Raw genomic sequence first — 23687 nt, 5'->3', positions numbered from 1 at the left:
ATAAAATATGCATTAATTAGATACACATTCTTAAAAGCCACACTTATAATTGTAAAACAGGGATAGACAACCCTGGAAATGTGGAGACGAACACACACACACACACACACACATCACAGGTCAGTAGTAAGCAACACAGTGGGTAAGGATCAGAACTAAGTAACAGAGTTTAGATGTTAGCAGTAAAGTTGGCATATCGTAGAGTTCGGGGGTCCAGAGTAACTAACACAGCCTTAAGCCCTGTACACACGATCGGTTTGTCTGATGAGAATGGACCGATTTCATCAGATAAACCGATCGTGAGGCCCCCATCGGTTTGTGTTCCCATCGATGAAAAAAAATAGAACATGTTTTAAAATTTTCCTATGGATAAAAAAAAAAAACTGATCGTCTGTGTGGAAGTCCATCGGTCAAAAATCCACGCATGTTTAGAATCAAGTCGACGCATGCTCGGAAGCATTGAACTTCATTTTTCTCAGCACGTCGTAGTGTTTTACGTCACCGCGTTTGGACACGGTCGGATTTTTGACCGATTGTGTGTAGGCAAGACTGATGAAAGTCAGCTTCATCGGATATCCGACGAAAAAATCCATCAGATTCGATTCCATCAGATATCCGATCGTGTGTACAGGGCTTTAGAGTTCAGTAGTAAAGAAAAAAGGGATAAGCGCATAAGTTTTGTATTTTAACTTAAAAAAACTTGCTAAACTATTGGCAGCTTGGTGACTCTCTACCCATCCCTTTTCTCTTGCAGGGTTTGGGTTCCCGGCCTGCTCAGAGTCAGTCTCTCTCTCACATACATACCTCTGAATAATTTATGATGGTTTCTTCATTTGTATGTACATATATTATATGGTTCACATGCTGATGATTTAAAGTCAGTATTAAGATTGTATGAGATCTTTTCCCTGGATCTACCAAGCGCAGAGTGCTTCTCTTAGTCGTCAGTAGTAACACAGGGCGCCGAGGTCCAGTAAGTAACAGTTTAGAGCTCATTTATACCCCCTAAGGGAAATTTTAATTTTTATAAAACTTTCCTTTGAACCTGAGGTTTAGGAATACATTATGTCTAGCATAATGAATGTGACAAGCATTACTACTTAGCATGTCAACCCCATCAGAGATAATAGAATTTTAAGCTTGTGTGTTTTTACATATTGCACCTTTTCATACATCAATGTGATGCCTGATCTTCTAAAACTTTAATCTATCTACATTGGGATTGTCATTTTTTTCCCCCTCTAACCTCTGTATATAATAAATTATCCACATTCCGTATCTATTAAAGATTTATCAATTCCACTTAGATATTCCCAGTAAATTTAAAATTCCCCTATTCTGTCTCAGAAAAGAGGATCACCAGACAGGGGTAGGTAACTGAGAATTGAGAGCTGGAGATGAACATCATGGAACAGATCAAAGATCACCAGTCTGTAGTTCTTTTTTTCCCCAAGCAGGGATCACGGTAGGTAATACAGAGTGCAGTTGTCAGTAGTAGACAACACAGCATTCAGTAGTATGTAATGCAGAGTTCAGGGGTCAGTAGTAATGAAAAGTACATACATTAGTAGTACTGTATCGCACTTTTCAGGAGGTCAGTAGTAGGTAATGTGGAATTCAATGATCAATAGTAATGTAGAGTGCAGGGGTCAGTAGCGACGCAGTGCCAAGGTCAGGAGTAACTAACACACATCTCTCTCCCACAAGCAAAAACACCCCCTCCCTCTCAAACTGAGGTCTGGTCAGTGAATTTTACAAAGATGCGCCTTCTAAGCGTAGCAGGTGTATTTAATGTTGGCAAATTGTTTAAAACATATTAATAACCTACTCACAAGACTGATGTAGGTGAAGGCATGGAAAGGCCTAGTTAGACTTACCGGTGACGGTATTTCTAAGAGCCTTTCAGGACAACCTTGGAGAGAGCGCAGCTCCGCCTCTTCTGTAGGAAACACCCACAGGCTTTAAATCCCTCCTCTTCCACCATGGCTTCAGTTATTGTGTGGCCTCCGGCACTGGAAAACAAAGCACAGAGAACCACAACACCATGATAGACACATACTTACTTTTTTAATATACATTTAGGGAGGGAAATAGCGGTTGTCCTGAAAGGCTCTTAGAAATACCGTCACCGGTAAGTCTAACTAGGCCTTTCTCAAATCGCCTTTCAGGACAACCTTGGAGAGGATAACCAAGTAACTTACCCTAGGGTGGGACTACTGCCTGCAGTACCTTCCTGCCGAAGGCTTGATCTGCGGCCGACAGCAAGTCCAACCTGTAGTGCCGAATAAAAGTTGAAAAACTGGACCAAGTAGCAGCCTTACAGATCTGATCAGGCGTAGCACCGGCCCTTTCGGCCCAGGAAACTGCGGTTGACCTTGTTGAGTGAGCAGCGATCCCTGAAGGAGGAACTTCTCCCTTTGCTTGATAGGCTTCAGAAATTGCTTGTCTAAGCCACCTACCGAGCGTACTCTTAGAAGCTTTTTCCCCTTTGCGGGAACCGGAGAATACCACAAAAAGAGCGTTTGATTTTCTGAACTCCTTGGTGACGGAAAGGAACTGTAACAGACATCTCCTCACATCCAGTGTATGGAAAGCTTCTTCTCCTGCATTAGCCGGAACTGAGGAAAATGTAGGTAAAATTATTTCTTGCGACCGATGGAAAGTTGAGGCCACTTTCGGTAGGAAGGCTGGATCCGTTTGAAGGACCACCCGGTCTGGCAAAACTCTAAGGAAGGGTTCCTTAATTGTTAGAGCTTGGAGCTCACTGATTCTCCTTGCTGATGTAATGGCAACTAAAAAAATTGTTTTGAGAACTAAAATTTTTTAACGATGTACTCTGTAATGGTTCAAACGGAGCTCCCGTGAGACCTTGCAAAACAATAGATAAGTCCCAACAAGGGAAAACTTTGAGGGCTATCGGTCTATTTCGAGCAAGAGCCCTAAAAAATCTAGAAATTAAAGTTTCTCTGGATAGAGATCTTTCAAGATAAACTGAGAGAGCCGCTACCTGTGTCTTCAGGGTGCTGGCTGCTAGACCTTTCTCCATTCCTTCATGGAGAAATTCCAGAACTGAAATAGTACTCTTGATTTCGAAATTCTTGGAAGAACACCAAGAGTTAAATTTCTTCCATACTTTGAGGTAGATGGATCTAGTTACCTCTTTTCTACTTGATAGTAGAGTCTTAACTACTTTATCAGAAAGTCCTTTAGATTTTAGAAGGTCTTCTTCAGAAACCAAGCACTTAGATGTAACCTGCTTGCTTCCGGATGGCACACAGAGCCCTGTGTCAATAGATCCTTCCTGTATGGTAATCTCCAGGGAGGTTTTGTGGCCAGGTTCAAAAGTGTTGCGAACCAAGGCCTTTTTGGCCAAAAAGGAGCGATCAGGAGCAAGTTGGTGTTTTCCTCCCTGAATTTCCTTAGGACCAGAGGAATTAGTGGAAAAGGGGGAAAGGCGTAACACAGCCGGTAATTCCATGGGTGTGCTAGGGCGTCTATCCCCACTGCCTGATCCATTCTGTGAAGAGAAAAGAATTCCTGAACCTTCGTATTTTGCTGACTTGAAAACAGGTCCACTTGAGGATGTCCCCATTCCTCCGATATCATATCGAACACCTCCTGGTTCAGACTCCATTCTGCTTCCACCACTCTTTTTCTGCTTAGCAGATCTGCTAGGAGATTTTGTGATCCCTTCAGATGGACTGCCGATAGGGAGGCCACATTTATTTCTGCCCATGACAGAAGTTGATTGGCTAAGTCCATGAGCCCTTTGCTCCTGGTTCCTCCTTGTTTCAACACATAGATCACTGCTGTCGTATTGTCTGACAGAATCTGTACATGATGTCCCTTGACCTCCTGTTGAAAAGCGAGCAGACCCAAATGAATGGCTTTCATTTCTCGCCAGTTTGACGATTTTTTTGCCTCTATTTTTGACCACGTGCCTTGAGCGGTTTGACCCTCCAGATGGGCTCCCCAACCCCAGGAGCTTGCGTCGGTTGTTAGACGCTTGTCCAGGGGAAAAATCCATGGGAGACCTTTCGTTAGATTGGAAGAGTCCCTCCACCACCATAGTGCTCGTTTCACTTTCGCAGATAGTTTGAAACGTTTTTCGAACGGCACCTGGTGTGACCAGACCTGCAAGATGTTTTTCTGAAGTGGTCTGGAGTGTAGTCTTGCCCACTGGACTGCTGGAATTGTAGCTGTAAGAAGGCCCAAAACTGACATAACTGTTCTGACTGGTACTGAAAGGTTCGTCTGGATCTGACCCACTGCTGAAAAGATTTTGTCTATCTTTTCCTGAGGCAGGAACACTTTTTGCACCACTGAGTTTAGGGTGTAACCTAGAAACCTCATCTCCTGAGAAGGATCTAGATGCGATTTTTCTAGATTCAAAATCCAACCTAGACTTTTGAGATGAGTCTGTGACGCTTGGAGGTTCGTCACAAGCTGATCCCTGGAATCTGCGAAAAATAATAGGTCGTCCAGGTATGGCACGACCGAGATCCCTCTCAGTTTTAGGGGCTCCAGGGCTTCCGCCATAATTTTTGTGAAAACTCTGGGGGAAGATGACAGGCCAAATGGTAGGGCCCTGAATTGGAGATGCCAGACTGATGTTCCCAGATTGATGGCCAGGCGAAGGAATTTTTGGGAAGCTGGTGCTATTGGCACATGTAGATAGGCATCCCTTAGGTCCAGGGATGCCATGAAGCAGCCTGGAGACAACAGTTTTGTGATGGAGTAAATTGTGTCCATACGGAAGTGTTTGTACCGTATTGATCTGTTCAGGATCTTTAGATTCAGAATCAACCGGTATTTGCCTGAAGGTTTTTTTACTAGAAATATATGGGAATAAAACCCCCGACCCTCCTGTTGTTTCGGGACTTGGACAATGACTTCTTGTTGAATCAGATCCTGTAAAAGGTTCATCATGGCAGAAGCTTTTTCCTGATCTTTTGGGAGGGCTGTAATGTAAAACCTGCTTGGCGGACACTCCGAGAATTCCAGTTTGTAACCTTGTGAAATGATGTTCTTTACGAAAGGGCTTGTGGATATTTGACTCCACTGAGGGAGAAAGGATGACAATCTTCCCCCTACTGGAGTAGTTTTGTCATTTGTCTTTAGGGGTTTGATCTGGGGGAGATCTGAAGAGAACTCCACCTCTTCCCCTACCCTTTTGAGGAACCCAGCGTTTTTTGTTGACATCTTCTCTATTTTTGTAGGGTTGTTGAACAGCACGAAAATTATTTTTAAACGTTTGTTTCTTCTTGGCTGGGAAAGCCTTCTTTTTATCGGCCGTTCTATCCAAGACTGTTTCCAGGTCTGGCCCAAAAAGAAAATCCCCTGAAAAAGGGATGCCACAAAGTTTAATCTTTGAGGCTGTATCCCCTGACCACGTTTTTAGCCAGACTGCACGCCTAGCTGAATTGACAAGTGCTGAGGATCTGGCTGCCATTTTAATTGATTCAGCTGATGCATCAGCCATGTACTTAATTGCATTAAGAATTAGAGGAAAGGATTCTAAAAGGTCTTTCCTATGGGTGCCTGCTTCAATGTGGCCCTTCAGTTTCTCTACCCAGCATTCCAGGTTTCTTGCTACCACCGTGGAAGCCATGGCTGGTTTAAGGCTGGCGGATGTGGAGTCCCAAGCTTTTTTAAGGAGAGCATCTGCTCTTTTGTCCATCGCATCTTTCAAGACCCCCATGTCTTCAAAGGCCAAATCTGTCCTTCTAGAAACCTGTGAAAAGGCAGCATCCACTCTGGGTTTCTTATTCCAAACTTCGGTTTCTTTATTTTCAAAAGGGAAATCTTCTCTTAAGAGATTTAGGTAGGAAGGGACCTTTTTCCGGATCTTTCCATTCTTTCTTAATTGTGTCCGATAACACTTTATGAACAGGAAAGACTCTATGTTTGGAGTCATCCATACCCTGGTACATTTTATCATGGACTGATAATTGTACTCTTTCCTCCTGAATATCAAGGGTAGTGTAGATTGCACTTAAAAGTTCATCCACATCCTCCAGGGATAATTTATATTTAGAGGTTCTGCCTGCATCCTCTTCCTCAGAGTCTATAAGAGAGGGAAGAGTACTTGTCCCTTCATCCCCAGAGTCCACCACTACTGGCCTGGAGGTGGAAGCTTGTGGGCTTGCTGGTGGTTGCTGGGGCTCAGTATGGACCGAACTCTGTACTAGCATAGATTTAACTGAACTTAGTGAGTCCGAAAGTTCCCTGACTGATGAAAATAATTCTTTAATTTGTTGAGAAGATTCCTCTTCAACCAGTTCTTTAATACATGATCTACACATGGCTTTCTGCCAAGAGTCTCTCAGGGGGTTTTTACAGGAAGGACATTTCCTTTGGCTTGGTGGAATTGCTGGTTTAGTTTAACTAGCAGTTTTCTCCTGAAACGAGAAATTAAACTGATTTAAATCAAAGCTCTATTAGCTAAGCAAGGGAAACCACCACCGTGCTGATACCACCACCAGAGTGAAAAATGTCCCCTTTAAAAAGGAAAATAAAACATAGCAACCACCAGAATTTCTGCTAGATGGCCCAGCACAAGCTTCCATCAGAGCAGAGCAGGCTCCCATAGGGAGGAAACAATAATATACAAAACACAATAGTAAGCCCATAAGGATCAGAATAAAGGCACCATTGTACCCCTCTTACCTGGGCCTGACCGGTGTTGACGGCGCCTGCATAAGCCATCGCTGTAACTCTTTCCTCCATTGCAGAGAGACAGCTGTAGAGGAATTGCTGGGTTTTTGAGTTTCCCGGGCTCCGCGTCATCAATAGGAGCCGGAAACGGAAGCGCCGGTCAGAGAACCCGCCCTCTAGTCCCTGCGTTCCAGGCGCCACGCCTCCACAGGAAACTCTGCGTCGCCGGCTTGACGTCACCCGCCAGACCGGGACCCGGAACCGTCATGCAGGACATGTTTCTTGTAAGAAACGGTACCTGCCCGACCACCAGGGCCAAAACCTGCGGACTCCGGGCACCAGACGCAGCATCCCCTATGGATCCCAAAGCTCCCGTGAGCAGGCGAGACCAGAGGACTCCGGAGCATCCCCCCTTAAAGGTACAGTGGGGGAGCTGGGATGGTTAGTCGCAGACAAAAAAAAGAAAACATTTGAGGGAAAAGCCTGTCTCCAACCTTGGAGAGAAACGCAGCTCCCTGGCTCCAACCTGATGCTTCCACCATGGCGGAGGAAACACAATAACTGAAGCCATGGTGGAAGAGGAGGGATTTAAAGCCTGTGGGTGTTTCCTACAGAAGAGGCGGAGCTGCGCTCTCTCCAAGGTTGTCCTGAAAGGCGATTTGAGAAAAATCAAAGCAGTTCATCCGCGGGATTCCCGGGGGCGACGAGATGTCCTCATGCAGGCGTGTAGTGTTGCTCTGGCCTATACTGCAGCGGCGGCAGGAACCAAAGCTCCCTCGGAACTAACAGATACGGTTCAGGTCTCCACTGTGTGCTAATGCTCCCGCCGTCACATCCGGGCGCAGGAGGTGCGCGCATTCGAGACTTTCAAGTCTCTTCTTCAGGCTTGAAGAAGAGGAGACCTGAACCGTATCTGTTAGTTCCGAGGGAGCTTTGGTTCCTGCCGCCGCTGCAGTATAGGCCAGAGCAACACTACACGCCTGCATGAGGACATCTCGTCGCCCCCAGGAATCCCGCGGATGAACTGCTTTGATTTTTCCATGCCTTCACCTACATCAGTCTTGTGAGTAGGTTATTAATACGTTTTAAACAATTTGCCAACATTAAATACACCTGCTACGCTTAGAAGGCGCTGCATTGTGTCTTTCTTTCCCTTCTACAGATTACTTCATCTGCTAGCTGGCTGCCACCTAAGCAAGGCATCTTGTATACAGTGCTGTGGACATTTTCTGAATTAGATTATTGAACTTCCATAAGAGCACTTTATTTTGGGACACCAACCAAACTATTTTTATTCATTACACCTTGTTCCTATATACTGTTTATGTCCATTGTACACATTCCAGGTATAATCTATAGAGACACTTATGGGGAGTGTGCTCAATTATTGTTTTTTTGTAATTTTACAAAGACACCTGGCAGGGTAAGGAAAGTCCTCCCAGGTCTCCCCTGAGCTGTATCATATGACATGTCAAAGCTACCACAATCCAGGACTTGCCTTCGCCCTTTATTTACATTCCTGCTCTGACCTGAAATGTGAAAGGCAAAAAAAATTAAAAAAATGCAGGGTCGGTCACAATCTACCCATCACATGCCAGAATGAACAATCAAAAGAAATCCACCTTTGGAAACTCACTTCTCTGTCAATTCTTTGACTTTGTCCTGGTCCCTCTGATGCTGCACTTGAGCCTCCTCCATACGGATCCTCCGGTCATCCAGCAATGATTCTACCTGCTCTTTGGAGAGACGGGTCTGCTCCTCCAACTGGGCCTGCAGTGCCTCCACCTGTACAAATTAGGACACACAGAGACTTATGTATTAGTAGGGAATATTCATGCCTTGAACCATTACAGTTATGTGGACCCTGCTTGAGAAAGCTATTATTTCTTGACCGCACATCAAATGCGGTGTGGGACGTACGATCGTGCTATGGGAAGTGTGAATGGGGCCTGATTGACTAAATTCTGGACCGTTTCAGCTGTGAAGATTACAAGGAGGTGGATATTAAGACTAAAAAGGTTCTACCTACATATATTTATTACATTGGCAGAATTTATGGGAGTTTCTTAATTAAGCTTTAACAGGAGCTCAAATTAAACATATTTTTTTATTTTTTAAACATTTAATATTTTTATTGAGGAAGAAAGCAAGAAGTGCTGATAATACCCTGTGACGACTGTACATAAGATATCCTTACAATAAAAAGGCATTAAAATTTAAAAAACAGATGTGCACCTTGTGTGTGCTTTTATGATAGGCAGCAAACATATTGACATTATGACACATCTAGTTGGATGACAAATTACAGGAAGTAAGGTCTTTACAGTGTTTCCTTAATCAGTAAACCGTGCCAAGGTCCAGGTGTAACTTGAGAAACACTTCAATCGTATTAAATGGGGCTGTGGGTAGAAGGGGTTGAGTATGGGAGTGAGGGGGTAAGTAAAGTAGTAAGGACAGGGTCCTAAAAATGTAAAGCGCTAGATGCTTAAAAAGGGTGACTTGGCGGGAGTGATAGCAGTAATGGTATGGGGAGAGAAGAGGTCTGGATGCCCAATCCTGAAACATAGGGGCATATTTACCCTGGCAGAACTTGGGAGACAAGGGATTTGCATGTCTTTAATAGCTTTTGTTAGGAATTGAGAAACTGTCTTATTGCACAGATACATACTAGAATAGATTAAGCATTACAACTTCAGGATACAAATTCGTCACTTTGCATTCTGTTTTCATAAAACAGGCAACACCAACTCACCTGCAGCAGAAGAGTCTGGTCATCTGGCTTTTCGTGCAACTGATTTCTGTCAGCCTTTATGTTCAGTCTAAGTTGGCCCTTTTTTGTAGCTGCAAAAGAAAAAAAAAATCAAAACTATATAGGACTGATGGAATAAAAATGTTCAATATAAAGTGAAATTCACAAAAGAAAAAAAAATGTCTTCATAATTTTTTTTCATGATGCACATTCGTTTTAAAAAGAAAAGTGACAGGTTCTCTTGAAAGCATACATCTTTACTATGCTCCACCACTTTGCCTTTTGTCAAAACCCATAGTCTAATCTTTGCGTAAGCTGTGTCACAGCTTACAGAGGGTTAATGAACCATTTTCCTTCTCCACGTGACAGTGTTAGGGCCTGTCATAGACCATTTAAGCCCAATCACTGGATCCTGTGAAAGGCCACATGCTCACACATAGCAGGAAGCATCTGTTATTTATGACCGTTTCAACAGTCTAAAAACCCATACACACTATTAGATTTTCTGCAGATTTTTGTCTTCAAATTTACCAAAACCATGTAGTGCAAGGGCCTGCCTGATTGCATGCAAATTTAAACTCCTAAGGTTTGACCTCATATTATATGGTTTTGATAAATCTGAAGGGAAAAAAAAAAAAATCTACAGAAAATTGTACAGTGTGTATGGGGTCTTAGACTCATTTCAAACTAGCCATCCCATCACTGTGGAGAACTCACAAGCAACAGGATCACTAACGCTTTATGCACAGGGAGCATAAAAAAAAAAAAAAAATGCTGCTTATACAGGCGCGAACGTTTTGGCATTTCTTTTGTTCAGCCTATAAAAATCACCTCCGTTAGCCTATGTGGCAATGCACACATAGGCATTTGCAGGAGTATTTTAAGAGAAGTGCTTACAGGCAGAATAAAAAAACACACATACACACACACATGTGTGTGTTTTTATTTTTTTATTTTGTGTGCATGGTGCCCAAAATGTGTGGGAAAACACTCAACAGCTTGTATGTTGCTCCAGCCTGCAAGGGAGAGACAAATACTGCTCTGCGCAGTGAACCTGCCACTGGAAAGCTACAGACAGCGTCAGGATTGCTAGTGTGACAAGGGCCCAAGAGTCGTGGGGGAGCATGACAAAAAAAAAAAAGGTTGCGACAATAAAGAAAGGGGTGGGCATCAAGAGAACCCACAGATTACCTTTATTCCAAATCCAGAAACTTTTTCCAAATCCAGAAACTTTTTCCAATCTGGAAATATTTCAGTAGGAGTCTAAACTGCTCACAACACCCTGAGCAAGTAATAGGGGCAGACGGAGCTTGTGTCACTTACTCCCAGTTTCCATCCTTAGAATCCATTATGGGTAAACCCACCACTAGCCAGTTTATCAAGGTAAAAAGTGTGTATTTTTATCACTGTAGTTATTTCAGCTATACGAGGGCTGTTACTTCCACTCATGTGTGTCTAATACTTTGTTTTAACACGATTTGTAGTCACCTACATGTTCCCAAGCGACCTGCACGTTCTTTCCTCTCATGTGGATCTCCTGACTGGACAATGCGCTGTGGTATGGTGACCTAAGGGTGGAACATTTAAATAAAATCAGCATAAGGAAAATATAAAAACAATAGTTACCATTGCTTTACCAAAATCTCTCCTCTCTGCACAAAAGACATTTGGGTCCCAGTAGCAAGCCATGTTCCCATTTTGAGTTTGAGGTATGCACAGCATAAGTCATAATGCAAGTACCAATAACTGCAATACAGTGTTGAGTGTGGGTATAATGGACGATTTTCAGGAAGGCAGTGGCATGTATTGACAACAAGGCCAACACCAAGTAAAGACTGTGGGCCAGATTCTCGTACGATAGCGTAACTTTGTGCGGGCGTAACGTATCTGATTTATGTTACGCATCCGCAACTTAGACGGGCAAGTGCTGTATTCTCAAAGCACTTGCTCCGTAAGTTGCGGCGGCGTAGCGTAAATCGGCCGGCGTAAGCCCGCCTAATTCAAATTTGGATCAGGGGGGGGCGTGTTTTATGTAAATCTTCTGTGACCCGACGTGATTGACGTTTTTCCCGAATGGCGCATGCGCCGTCCGTGGAATTTCCCAGTGTGCATTGCTCCAAAGTACGCTGCAAGGACGTCATTGATTTTGACGTGAACGTAAATGACGTCCAGCCCCATTCACGGACGACTTACGCAAACGACGTAACTTTTTCAAATTTCGACGCGGGAACGACGGCCATACTTAACATTGTTACGCCGCACTTACGCCACCATATAGCAGGGGTAACTATACGCCGGGAAAAGCCCAACGTAAACGGCGTAACTGCGTCGGCCGGGCGTACGTTCGGGAATTTGCGTATCTAGCCGATTTACATATTTTGACGCGTAAATCAGCGTACACGCCCCTAGCGGCCAGCGTAAAAATGCAGTTACGATCCGACGGCGTAAGAGACTTACGCCTGTCGGATCTAACAGATATCTATGCGTAACTGATTCTTAGGCCCCATACACACGATAGAATCCATCCGCTGAAAATCCCAGCAAATGGGTTTCAGCGGATAGATCCTATGGTGTGTACACTCCAGCGGATCTGTTTCCGCGGATATTTCTCCCCTGGGATGGATTCCAGCAGATCGAATATTTGCTGACATGCCAAACAAATCTATCTGCTGGAATCCATCCCAACGGATGGATCCGCTGGTCTGTATAGACTCACCGGATCCATCCGTCCGAAGGGATCCCCCGCATGCGTCGTAATGATTCGACGCATGCGTGGAATTCCTTATATGACAGCGTCGCGCACGTCAATCGCGGCGACATGTCATCGCCAGAGGATTTCGGCGCGGATTTCAATGCGATGGTGAGTACACTCCATCGCATAAAAATCCGCGGAAATCCTCGAGAGGATTTATCCGTGGAAACGGTCCGCTGGACCGTATCCGCGGATAAATCCTCCCGTGTGTATGGGGCCTAAGAATCTCCACTGAGAATCTGGCCCTGTCTGTCCATTAACAAGTTCCTTTAAAAGCCAAACTCATGGATATGAAAATACAGTATTGTCTAAATACAAGAAGCACGTGAATTCTTGCATGAATCCTAAGAATGTTCTGTGTATTCTTCCAAATCGGTGCAGCAACTCAACATGAAACTTTTCCTTTGCGCAGGAACTTCCTTTAATAAAGACTTGTCACTACTGCCCTCTCTTCTTGTGCAGGATGACTGGTCTTGTACCTGCCCCTTCCTGTAGTTTTTTGTTGGCAACCTGTAGTGGGTGGGCCTTGTGGATCCCTCCTACAGCTCTGATCTCCACACAGGCTATTTGCAGCACAGTGAGGTCACTGCTAATTTTACAAGGTATGAGCTGGTTTTGTAAAGTTTAAGGCCTTGGGCATTGGTGAGAGGATTAGATATCCTTTGAGGCTAATAAGCAATATAGTTATGTTTTTTTGTGCTGGAGTTAAGCTTTCCAATTCTCTGCTGCATTTTCAAGTAGCGTTCAGCTATTAGCATTAATATCTCTAGCAAACATGATTTTGTTTCAAAGAGATCAAGGAAAAAGGTCAGTGCCTCTGTCCCTTAATTTGAAGATTTACTCTCACTTTATTGTGTCTCCCGGAAAGGAATTTTATAGGCAAGACATGGTGTGTAATACACAGCAAAAAATAGGAAAGGTTGTGTTGCATAGAATTTTATAACTGTTAAAAAGATGCATTGACAAATTTGTCTTTATTGCGGTCATGCTCAATTAGTAGTAGAAGTGTTGTGATTATTCTGACGACAATGAGTTCCACTCACAAAACGTGGCTACCTTTAGTACGCATGTTTTTTAGAAAACATATGGCCGTACACTGTGTACCTGAAAAAAGCAAAGTAGTCAAAATAGCTTTAGTTCTTTCCTCCTACCTTGTTTGGAGGCTCCTTGTGGAAATAAGTGATTTCCCCACTGCTGGTTCCAACCAGAGCCAAGAGCTGTTGGATTTTCTTTCTGTCTTCCAGTTCTCTGCAATAAAGAATGTTTAGGTAGGTGTCCAAGCTAAAATCATAACAGTTTGGGTGGGAATAAAGCTGAGCCCCAGTACTACTTTTGACCCATACACATTACAAATTATTTTTTTAACTCCTTAAAAACGCACCTGGGTTTGAAGTAAACTTTAAAGCCCCATACACACCATCAGATTATCTGCAGATTTTTGTCTTCAGATTTACCAAAACCATGTAGTACAAGGGCCTGCCTGATTGCATACAAATTGAAACTCTTAAGGTTTGACCTCATATTATATGGTTTTGGTAAATCTGAAGAAAAAAATCTGCAGATAATCTGATGGTGTGTATGGGGCTTAAGTCTGTGAGATCACCGTTTTAGGACAAAAATGTAGCTATGCCAAGGCAGTGGGAGGAGGTATTAATGTGGCGCCAATGTTATTTACTTTGCAGGGGCAGTGGAGAAAACGACAAATTCTCACCATGCAATGGAAATTGTAGCTGGCAATGGGAGTGAACATGTTTTGTCACACAACGGGAAACACCAGGAGTCTCTTCACTGTCAAGTGATGCTATGTTTGTGAAGGCGCAGATCAGGAGTCTGAAATGCCCAGGTACACCCACCACAGAGAGCCCTAGAAAAGGAACTACACAGGGGATGTTGCATGGCCAGTGACCAAGGACAGGTGTGAGCATAACGGGTACCGATTTTACACATAGGTACCAAGGACACTGAACCCTTATTTTCCAGGATTCCATATGTGATTTATGACACTTGATGACCATTTTCAAAAACAAAAATATATTGGTTGAAAGTAAAATGACCTATGTCTAAAAGTTATAACATTTCTACCTGAATGTAAAACAACTATTAGAACCCAACAAACAAAAAGGTTTCTTCTTGGGTCATAGCAGCCTACCTCTAAGTTCGGCGGCCCTGTCCATTCATTTTAATGGGCAGGAGCAGTGTATACTTCGCTCCAAAGTTGCTGCTTGCAGGAGTTTTAACATCCTGCCAGCGCATTGCCTCAGTGTGAAAGCCCTCAGGCTTTCACACTGAGACTGCAGGGGAGCCGTTTTTCATGCGCTATTTTTAGCCCAAAAGCGCTTGAAAAACTCCTCAGTGTGAAGGGGGTCTAACAGGAACCATCCACCCCCCCCCCCTTTGGGAGAAATGTTTTAAAGAAGAACGAAACCCATCAAATTAACCATTTCCCAAAATGGTTGAATTCAAGGCAGGGCATGAATGATAACAGTCACATTTACTCTTGCACTCAACTGAACTGTGAAGCCAGCAAATGTCTGGTATCATAACTGATTACATGTGCAGCACCATGGCAACTGCAGATCAGAGGCCAAGATGGCAGCTTCCTTGGCTGTAAAGTATTGGAGGGTTTAGTTCTGCTTTAACTAAATTAATAAAAGCTGACTCCTGTCTGTGTAAATGATTTGTCCCATCCCTCCAACTTCCACTTTTGATGCACAACTTGTTCTGGTAAAAGTAAAAAAAATAAAAAAACACATGCACACGGAAATAAAGAGAAACCAACAAGACTTTTGTTAATGCTCATGTCAGAGACTGTATCACACAGGTCCATTTTGTACAAACGGCACACTTGGGACAGCCTGCGGTGCACGCCTGTCAACCAGGATAATCAAATAAAACCTTCAACAATAGGAGGGAGCATGAGCCATAGACCAAACTCAATACACTGAAAGATCAAGAAGTTATAGAAAGATTATACTGTGGAACAAATGTGCAAAGTCAGACCCCTTTTAGCAGTAGATTCTGGAGAGCATGCAGTGCCAAGTAAATGAGGAAATACAATGGTGTAAACTGTATATTGTGCAAATTCAAGTTCATTATGTTATAGCGAACACAAAACTCATGTATAATGCCCACCTGATTTTAAGCCGGTCATTCTCCGAATACAGTCTCAACACATGCTCACGCTCTTGAAATAGATAGACTTGCATGTCACTGAGAGCCTTTTGTAGCTCTGAAATCTCCTCGTCCCGCTGACGCATCTCCCATTGCAGCTTGTGCTAGAACAGAAACATCAACCACTTCATTTTACCTAGGAAGTCCCACATTTAAAAGCAACTCAAGTTACTATTTAGAATAGAGGTGCACCAAAAAAAAAAAAAAAATGGAAGGAAAGAAGGTAAAAACGGAAAGAAGGAAAGATTTTGAATCACACGACCTATGAAAAACACACCACAAGCACAGTGAAATGCTGGTAAAATTGTGGCCAAATCACATGCATTTCCAGTGCCATTATCGGCACCTTTTTTTCTTCAATCAGTATAACATTGTGTACAGTGTTCGTCGTGCAACGACGTCAAAATAATAACAGAAGAGAACAAGAGTGCTTTAATCTAACAGAGTGATACGAAGTATACAGACATACAGTTCACTATGTATGGTTTCCTCGCCCCCAGAACCACCCCAAATGGGAGCACTTTTGTGGCTATGGAGGGGGGGGGGGGGGAAGCACACCTCAGTTGCACATAATGGGAAGAGAATGAATCTCTACCGGGTGTAGTTCCAAAAGCAGTGTAGATACATTAACATTAAACCAACTGGTGTATACATATTGCTCGGTCAAGAACAATTAAATCTGGTCAGAGTTTGTCAGAGGATTGGCACAGCTCTATACCAGGTGGTCCAGGGGACCCAGGCTTTTCTGATCTTAACGGCTTGTCCAGTGCAAGCTGCCATAATGGATTCTTAACTGTAGTGCAAATTCACCAGATCAACAATTTAGGCTGTTGTCTGGACTTTTTCTGATTTCCAAAACCTTGTTATACTTAGTCTGGAAGCCAAGAGAATGTGGGATGTGACATACCTAAAGGAAGGGGGAATATCTTCAATCCTTAGATTCAGTATCGCCAAGGCTGGGGAGGGTATTCTCTGGGGTTGAGTGACATTAGATGGGAGTTTGAAGAGGTCTTCCCAGAAGGGGGGGGGGGGGGGGGGGCAGGACCAAAACGTGTGGATCAAGTCGCCCTTAAGAGCATTGCATCGCCAGCAGATATTAGAGGCTTGAGGGGAAAAGTATGCCATCTTGGCCGGAGTTAAATACCAGCGTAGTGCAATTTCTTTGGGCAAGTTCCCATAAAGCTGAACATTTAGTGGACTCAAATATGGAGTGGAGTGCCGAGGACCATTGGTCAATGGAAAAGCAGCATTATAAATCTGCTTCCCATCGTAGATGCGCGGGTGTCTTCGAAAATTGTTGTTTACAATGAAGACAGTTGTAGAAATGGGAGATGCCTTTCGTTTTGGTGTGCTTGTTTGTGAGGAATTCCCAGGTTTTCGGGGGAATATCGTACAGGGGAAAGGGAGTAACCGCTCCAGGTGGGTGTGTTGGGAAAATCAGCAACAGTTCAGGAAATCAAGGGTGCTGGCAATGCACGAAGCAATTGATATAAGGAAAGATGGGATGGACAGCCGCACTCCAAAAAAAAACAAAAAACCATAAGGTTGGCTTTATTGTAAAAAATGGATAAAAGATGCACTACAAAACAAGCAGAACACAGGGAAAACAGCCTACGCATTTTACACTCCAATTAGTGCTTAGTCATGGCTTGTTTGTGAGGAATACCCAGGTTTCCGGGGGAATATCATATAGGGGAACTGGCATGTTCTTTAGACAGTGATGAATGCTTAGATAGGTATAATAATCTGTGGAGGGAAGATCAAACTCTTTTTGCAATGTGGCGAATGGCTTAAGTTGTGACCCTTGAAATAGGTTTTGTAGGGAGCTTAATCCATTAAGGGACCAAGGTGCTAGTGTTAGGTCAGGTGATAGAAATTGGAGGGACTCTAAAAAGGTATTTGATGGAGAGCAGTGGGAGAAGCGTAGTTTAAGAGGGTGACCATTTTTTTATGCACCTTTTTTATCTGATCAGCAATGCCGATAACATTTTCAGCCGATATGTTTCGGGGCCGGAATTTTGGCGCATCTCTAATTTAGAACACACATAAAAAAAAAAAAAAAGCAGAGAACGTGCTGTATGATGACCCTATAAATTACAACCATTGCTGTTGAAACAGTGAAAGTTTTGTCTGCGTTTGTGGTAGTGTATGCTAATACTTACATCTCCTGATCCAGCGTCAGGTCTTCTGTCTGATAGGCAGTCAAGAGCACTTCTGTGTTTTTCCTGAATGGTGCTCTTTTATAGGGCAAGGAGAAGTATGGCTTCATTATGTGAGCAACACATTGGAACGCCTAAGCTGAGGTCCCTCCCCCATGCTTCCAATGTCTGCTTGTTTCCCATTGCCTACTGTGATCCCTGCCTTGTATGTCCCTCTGTGCCCATCTGCAAATGCACATACATAACCCTGGGTTCTCCGATTTCCTCCAAGGCAGTGCCAAGATTAGAGGGATAGCATCAAACAGCAATCTACTAGTTTCACTTTATTTTTCTCTTGTATAGCTTGGCCTCTGCCCACTGGGTAAATACTGCAAAATAACTAAATGGGCTGCAAAAAGGAGTCAAAACTGTTTGCCATTCCAGTTTTATATTTTTGCAGGTGATTGGTTTAAGGCAAATACAGTCACACAATTGATTCTTGTGTAAAAAACAGAAGTCACAGAATGTGACACTCTGGTTTTAAAGTTAAATATGAGTCAAAACGCAAAGTAAAAAATAATAAGAACCACTGCCAGGCTATTGTGTCCCTTTTTCTCTTCACTTTTTTTGTCCCAGTGACCACAAAAGGAAGCAAAAAGGAAATCTTGAATCGCCCTATAAAGTAAATTGGAACACCCCCTACCCGCTGCTGTTAAAATTTGTACAAGGACAGGTGCTTCTTTTGGACGATTTCCCCTCAAAGAAAAAAAAAAAAAAAGTTCCCAAAGAGGAAACACAAACGGAGGACTTAACCCTTATCTAGTGTAAAAAAAAAAAAAAAAAAAAATATATATATATGTTCCTAGCTTTTCTCTTGACCAAAAAAGGCTGTGAATAACAGATATACAACCGTGATAAGGTAGTGGAGGTTATAAAAAGCATACCATGCCTTAATCCAGTTTAAGGTGGAATTTTCTTTAAAAACAGCCATGTGTATGAGCACACTTAGGTAGACCTATACTTAAGGCAGACATTCACTCAAATTTTTAATTACTACTAAAAGCAAAACATTATTGTTTTTTTTTTTGGATAGAGTTGATTGATTAGAATACTTTTTTTTTTCTTTGCCCCCATTAGGGAGATTCAAACTCTATCTAAAAAAAGAAGTAAAGGCAAAACTTTATTTTTTTAAAGGGTTTGTTGCAAGCCAATTTAAAAAAAAGTAAAAAGAGGTTTTTTTTTAACCATTTTTTTTTTCCTGGCCACACCCTCATTCTTGCCTAGGCAAGGAGGACTTTTTGTTCTCCCCTTTACTGACTCCTGGGACACAGGCATCAGATATCCCAGGAGGCATTTCATTCATATAAACAGCCAGGAAGATCTCGTGCAAATGCTGAATATTGCATTATTGGGGGAACCAGGAAGAAACAGCTAGATCCCCATGATGTAAACACAATAAAGATGATGGTATGGGACAGGACCTGGAGTAGGATGGGAGGGGGCACAAGAAGTAGACAACACTGGATCTGTTGGGCTTAGAAGTAGATTAAAACAGCATGAAAAGACACCACCAAAATGTTAGCATGGAAAAAATAAAATTTTAAATTATACTGTATTTGGGAGGATGAAGATCCTCTTTAACTGCTACGGATGCATGCTACAACCTGACTTTTGGCTTTCAGATAGAAGTGATCTGGTAGCTGTACAGATGCTGTATTGCTTCCACCGATGACCAATCTGCATTCCATTACCTCAGCAGAGTGCAGGGGAGATATCAGGGGTCTAAAAAGTCCCTTTAAGTCTCATTAACGAAAACCTATCACAGTATATATACCATCACATAGTGGGAATTTTGGTCCCCTATGTGACAGCAATACAGTAAAAATGATATATATATATATATATATATATATATATATATACACACACACACACACATACATATACACACACATACACACACACTTTGAACCACCCCCATCAGTATGTATGTAAATACACACTTTAGGGACACCCATGTATGAAAATGTTGGTTATGCTACGCGTTACATAACGTCATGCATGTCAGACCGAGAGCACTAAGCCTAGTACAATGTTTAACATTAACTCTAAATGGATAACATGTTGGGTATTAACACAATTTCACAGACACGTGTAGTTTTAAAGGTTGGGTAGTCATTTACTCATCACAACCTCATCTTCTGTATTTTACTAATAATTGCATAATAAATTGCATTTGCACTACACAAAGTTAACTTCAGTGTATTCTTTACTGAAAATTTGCACTTAATAAACAGCTGTATTATATTGTTATATTCAATTATATTTTCTGCTTCTGGAAAATACACTGGGGGTTTTAACTAATCTTCAGCCCTATAATGATTAACATATTTTGCAGCAAAAAAATAAATAAATAAATAAATAAAATGGCCCAGACAGTGAAAAGGTTAAATGTTGTAAGGTTACAGTGCGGTTATGGGAAATTCTTCTTCAGGTTCCCACCGGGACAGTATCCTGCCAATCTATTCCAAAACACAAAAACTATTTAAAATCCCCACACCCTCAAACTTACCTGCTCTTCATAAGTGGATTTGTATTGCTCCAACTTCTTTGTCAACTCTTCATGCTCCTCATCAAACTCTGCGATCTTCTTACGGTAATACTCCAGCAACTCACGGGATGGGCGGAGGTATGCCAAGCGCTCATTTATGGGAGGTAGAGGGGTAGAATCTACTTGGTGAGAAGCAAGGCTGGACAATATGGAGGGCTCTGGGGTCTGGGGTGTTCTGTACCTGTGGAGAGAAATGACGCCATATGAGGGTTGACGCAATGTACACAGGACTCCTATAAGACAAAAATCACAGAAACCTTTGGGCAATCAGGTCCTTTTTTTAGGGAAAAAATTCAGCTAAGAAATGGAGTCAAAAGCTGTAAGCTGAAAGAGTATGAAGCCCTAAAGTGACCCTGTCATTTGCCTGTTCAGGAAAAAGTCTCCATAAAGCTGAAGTTCTGCAAGGAAAAAGGAGAATAAACACCTGGCAGGATAGAGAGGGGAGAGTTTTTTTTCTACAGTTGGGTGTTAAAAATAATTAAAATAAAAAAGAAGCCCATATATGTTTATGCAGCCTAGATGCATTACAATAACAGCAAATCAGGGAGGGCCACTAGAATAAATTGAATCACTGCTAACAAAGTCTCATACCTGACTCCCCGAGTCTCCTGGCGTGGAGTACGATCCATAGCTCACTCCAGCAAAATTCACTGCAAAAAAAAAAAAAAAGACGAAACAGAAAAGGATTTTAATAGATTCAATATGTCCCCCCCCCCCCCCCCCCCAATAACACATATTTTAGTGGTTTAGATATGTGTATGTGCAGTCAGTGAGCTTCTATCACAGAGTAGATGTCCTTAAGAGAGCTTTATGTTAGCTAAAACAAAGTTCCCAGAGTAGCTTCCTTTTAGAACACAGACCTCTTAGAAGTGGCCAGGGACAGGTTTTATATCGTCACAGAGCTACATAAAAAGTGGAGCTTAAAAAACGTACCTCTCTTTTTAAGGCTTGTATCCCTCACCCGCATCTTCTGCTGGGTGCCAGTCTGTAGCCTTCTTCATTGGCTGGCTCAGGATGATGTCACTCCTGCACAGGAGTGCAATCATTCTGACTCATGCACACTATATGCACACCTCCGCCATGCTCGGTGAGGGAATCAGGAAGTGAAGCCTTGCGCCTTCACTGCCCAGTTCCCTACTGCTCATGTGCGAGTAGCGCAGCGCAGCGCGCCGTCACTGGTCCCCGCTCTTTACTGGGAACAGTGTGTTTCCCAGGAGACAGCGGGGTGGACAGGAAGTGGCGCGCGGAAGTGGGTGCAAATACATTTGTGTGACCGTGTATATGCAAGACAAGTTTGAGTGAACAATCCGTCAGGAAAAAAAATCCACGGTTTTGATATCGGAATGTCCGATCGTGTGTACGTGGCATTAGCTGCATTGGACAGTAAATGAATAGAAAGTGCTCTGTGCCAAGCCGCTTCCTGTTCATTTACAGTTTACTACGCTTCCGTTATGAATGGACACAGTGAACGATCGGCCCTGGACAGCAGGGGAATATTGCACCTCACAAGGCGATTAGGCATATCCAATGCGCACGCCTATGAGCATAAGGTTTACTAATCTAGCTCAGTAGATTTGTAATATCTGCCTTTGACAGATCTCCCACTCTGTGTCATCAGGTTACATGAGGATCTTTCCCTCCTCTGCTCCTGCATGAAACCAATCAGTAAGGGAGTGGGTATGACACCTAGGTTACAAGCATGCCCAGTTTGGATTTTAGCATTCCTCTGTCATGGAAAGTAATGCCAACCAGTGGGCAGCACTGTGTTGTCGGAGCACAGACAACCATCACTACAGCCTCTACTGAATTAGGAGGCCAACACAAGAACGCTGTAAAGATGATCAGGACAAGCAGAAACACCTCATTCAATGCATTTTGCAGAAAAACGGGATTTTACATGAAATACATTGAAGTGAAGGGCCAGCAAAGTTTTGCTCTGTGATAGGAACTGTAGTAAATTCAGGACCATCACCTTATTCCCCTTCCCTGGGTGCAATGGGCAGACACCAGGCACATAGCTTGTCAAAATGTTATTCTGTCCCCTGCAAGGAATGGTGAAGGAGGAAACAGCCACCGCTCAATATAGAGCAATGTCTATCTATAGCACAGAGCCCTCTACTAATATAGACATAGACACCCCCGACATAAAGCGACCTCTCACCTCTTCAGCCCGCTCCTGCAACCGCCACTGCATGCATTCACCGTCTACCTGGAAACCAAACAAGCCGCTTCTTCGGTCTCGTCCAATCCCAACACGTCTTCATTCCTCCACCAATAAGCACCTTCTGCGGATCTGGCCAATCACAAACCATCTTAGTTTATCCGCCAATCAACCGTCTCTTCTCAGCTTACAAGAACCCGGGCATGCCGGGAGACGTAGTTCGGCGCGCAGCCGCACTTGCCACAGACTGACAGGAGTTTATTTATGCCTATGAGTTGGTCTCATCTAATGTCAATGAAATACACGTCCGGGGAGAATAGGACCAAGAATTGCTATTGATGATCATAAAATATCCATATACTACATGGGGCTTACACATGTCTTTTAGTTGCAGTGCATATGAGAGCTATTTATTTCTACCCAACATTCACTCAGCTTTCACATAAGATTCACTTAGAAAAATGTGTTAGTGGGCAGTGGGAAGAATGTCCCTTACATTGGTGGTCAGTGGGAAGAATGCCCATTACATTGGTGGTCAGGAAGAATGTCCCTTACATTGGGGGTCAGTGGGAAGAATGTCCCTTACATTGGTGATCAGTGGGAAGAATGTCCCTTACATTGGTGATCAGTGAGAAGAATGTCCCTTACATTGGTGATCAGTGGGAAGAATGTCCCTTACATTGGTGATCAGTGAGAAGAATGTTCCTTACATTGGTGATCAGTGGGAAGAATGTCCCTTACATTGGTGATCAGTGAGAAGAATGTTCCTTACATTGGTGATCAGTGGGAAGAATGTCCCTTACATTGGTGATCAGTGGGAAGAATGTCCCTTACACTAATGATCAGTGGGAAGAATGCCCCTTACATTGGTGATCAGTGAGAAGAATGTTCCTTACATTGGTGATCAGTGGGAAGAATGTTCCTTACATTGGTGATCAGTGGGAAGAATGTTCCTTACATTGGTGGGCAGTGGGAAGAATGTCCCTTACATTGGTGATCAGTGAGAAGAATGTTCCTTACATTGGTGATCAGTGAGAAGAATGTTCCTTACATTGGTGGTCAGTGGGAAGAATGTTCCTTACATTGGTGGTCAGTGGGAAGAATGTTCCTTACATTGGTGGTCAGTGGGAAGAATGTTCCTTACATTGGTGGTCAGTGGGAAGAATGTTCCTTACATTGGTGGTCAGTGGGAAGAATGTTCCTTACATTGGTGGTCAGTGAGAAGAATGCCCCTTACATTGACGGTCAGTGGGAAGAATGTTCCTTACATTGGTGATCAGTGAGAAGAATGTCCCTTACATTGGTGATCAGTGGGAAGAATGTTCCTTACATTGGGGGTCAGTGAGAAGAATGTTCCTTACATTGGGGGTCAGTGGGAAGAATGTTCCTTACATTGGGGGTCAGTGGGAAGAATGCTCCTTACATTGGTGGTCAGTGGGAAGAATGCT

The 23687-nt window shown here is 43.1% G+C and overlaps 1 protein-coding gene across 1 annotated transcript in view; it reads right to left on the bottom strand.

Annotated features, from left to right (window-relative positions):
• The window catches only part of CCDC77 (coiled-coil domain containing 77), a 34305-nt gene extending 11551 nt beyond the window's left edge, over nt 1-22754 (bottom strand). The window contains exons 1-8 of the mRNA XM_040345265.1: nt 22240-22754; nt 20670-20728; nt 20040-20259; nt 15291-15433; nt 13310-13406; nt 10899-10974; nt 9410-9498; nt 8294-8442 (exon numbers count right to left, since the gene is read on the bottom strand). Coding sequence (XP_040201199.1) covers nt 8294-8442; nt 9410-9498; nt 10899-10974; nt 13310-13406; nt 15291-15433; nt 20040-20259; nt 20670-20707 — 812 coding nt within the window. The 5' untranslated portion in view covers nt 20708-20728; nt 22240-22754. The remainder of the gene's footprint in view (nt 1-8293; nt 8443-9409; nt 9499-10898; nt 10975-13309; nt 13407-15290; nt 15434-20039; nt 20260-20669; nt 20729-22239) is intronic.
• Between the last annotated feature and the right edge of the window lie 933 nt (nt 22755-23687).

This window comes from Rana temporaria, chromosome 3 (genome assembly GCF_905171775.1).
Source record: "Rana temporaria chromosome 3, aRanTem1.1, whole genome shotgun sequence".
NCBI lineage: Eukaryota > Metazoa > Chordata > Amphibia > Anura > Ranidae > Rana > Rana temporaria.
Note: the sequence above shows the minus strand (reverse complement) of the source record. Positions and strands in the feature narration are given on the sequence as shown.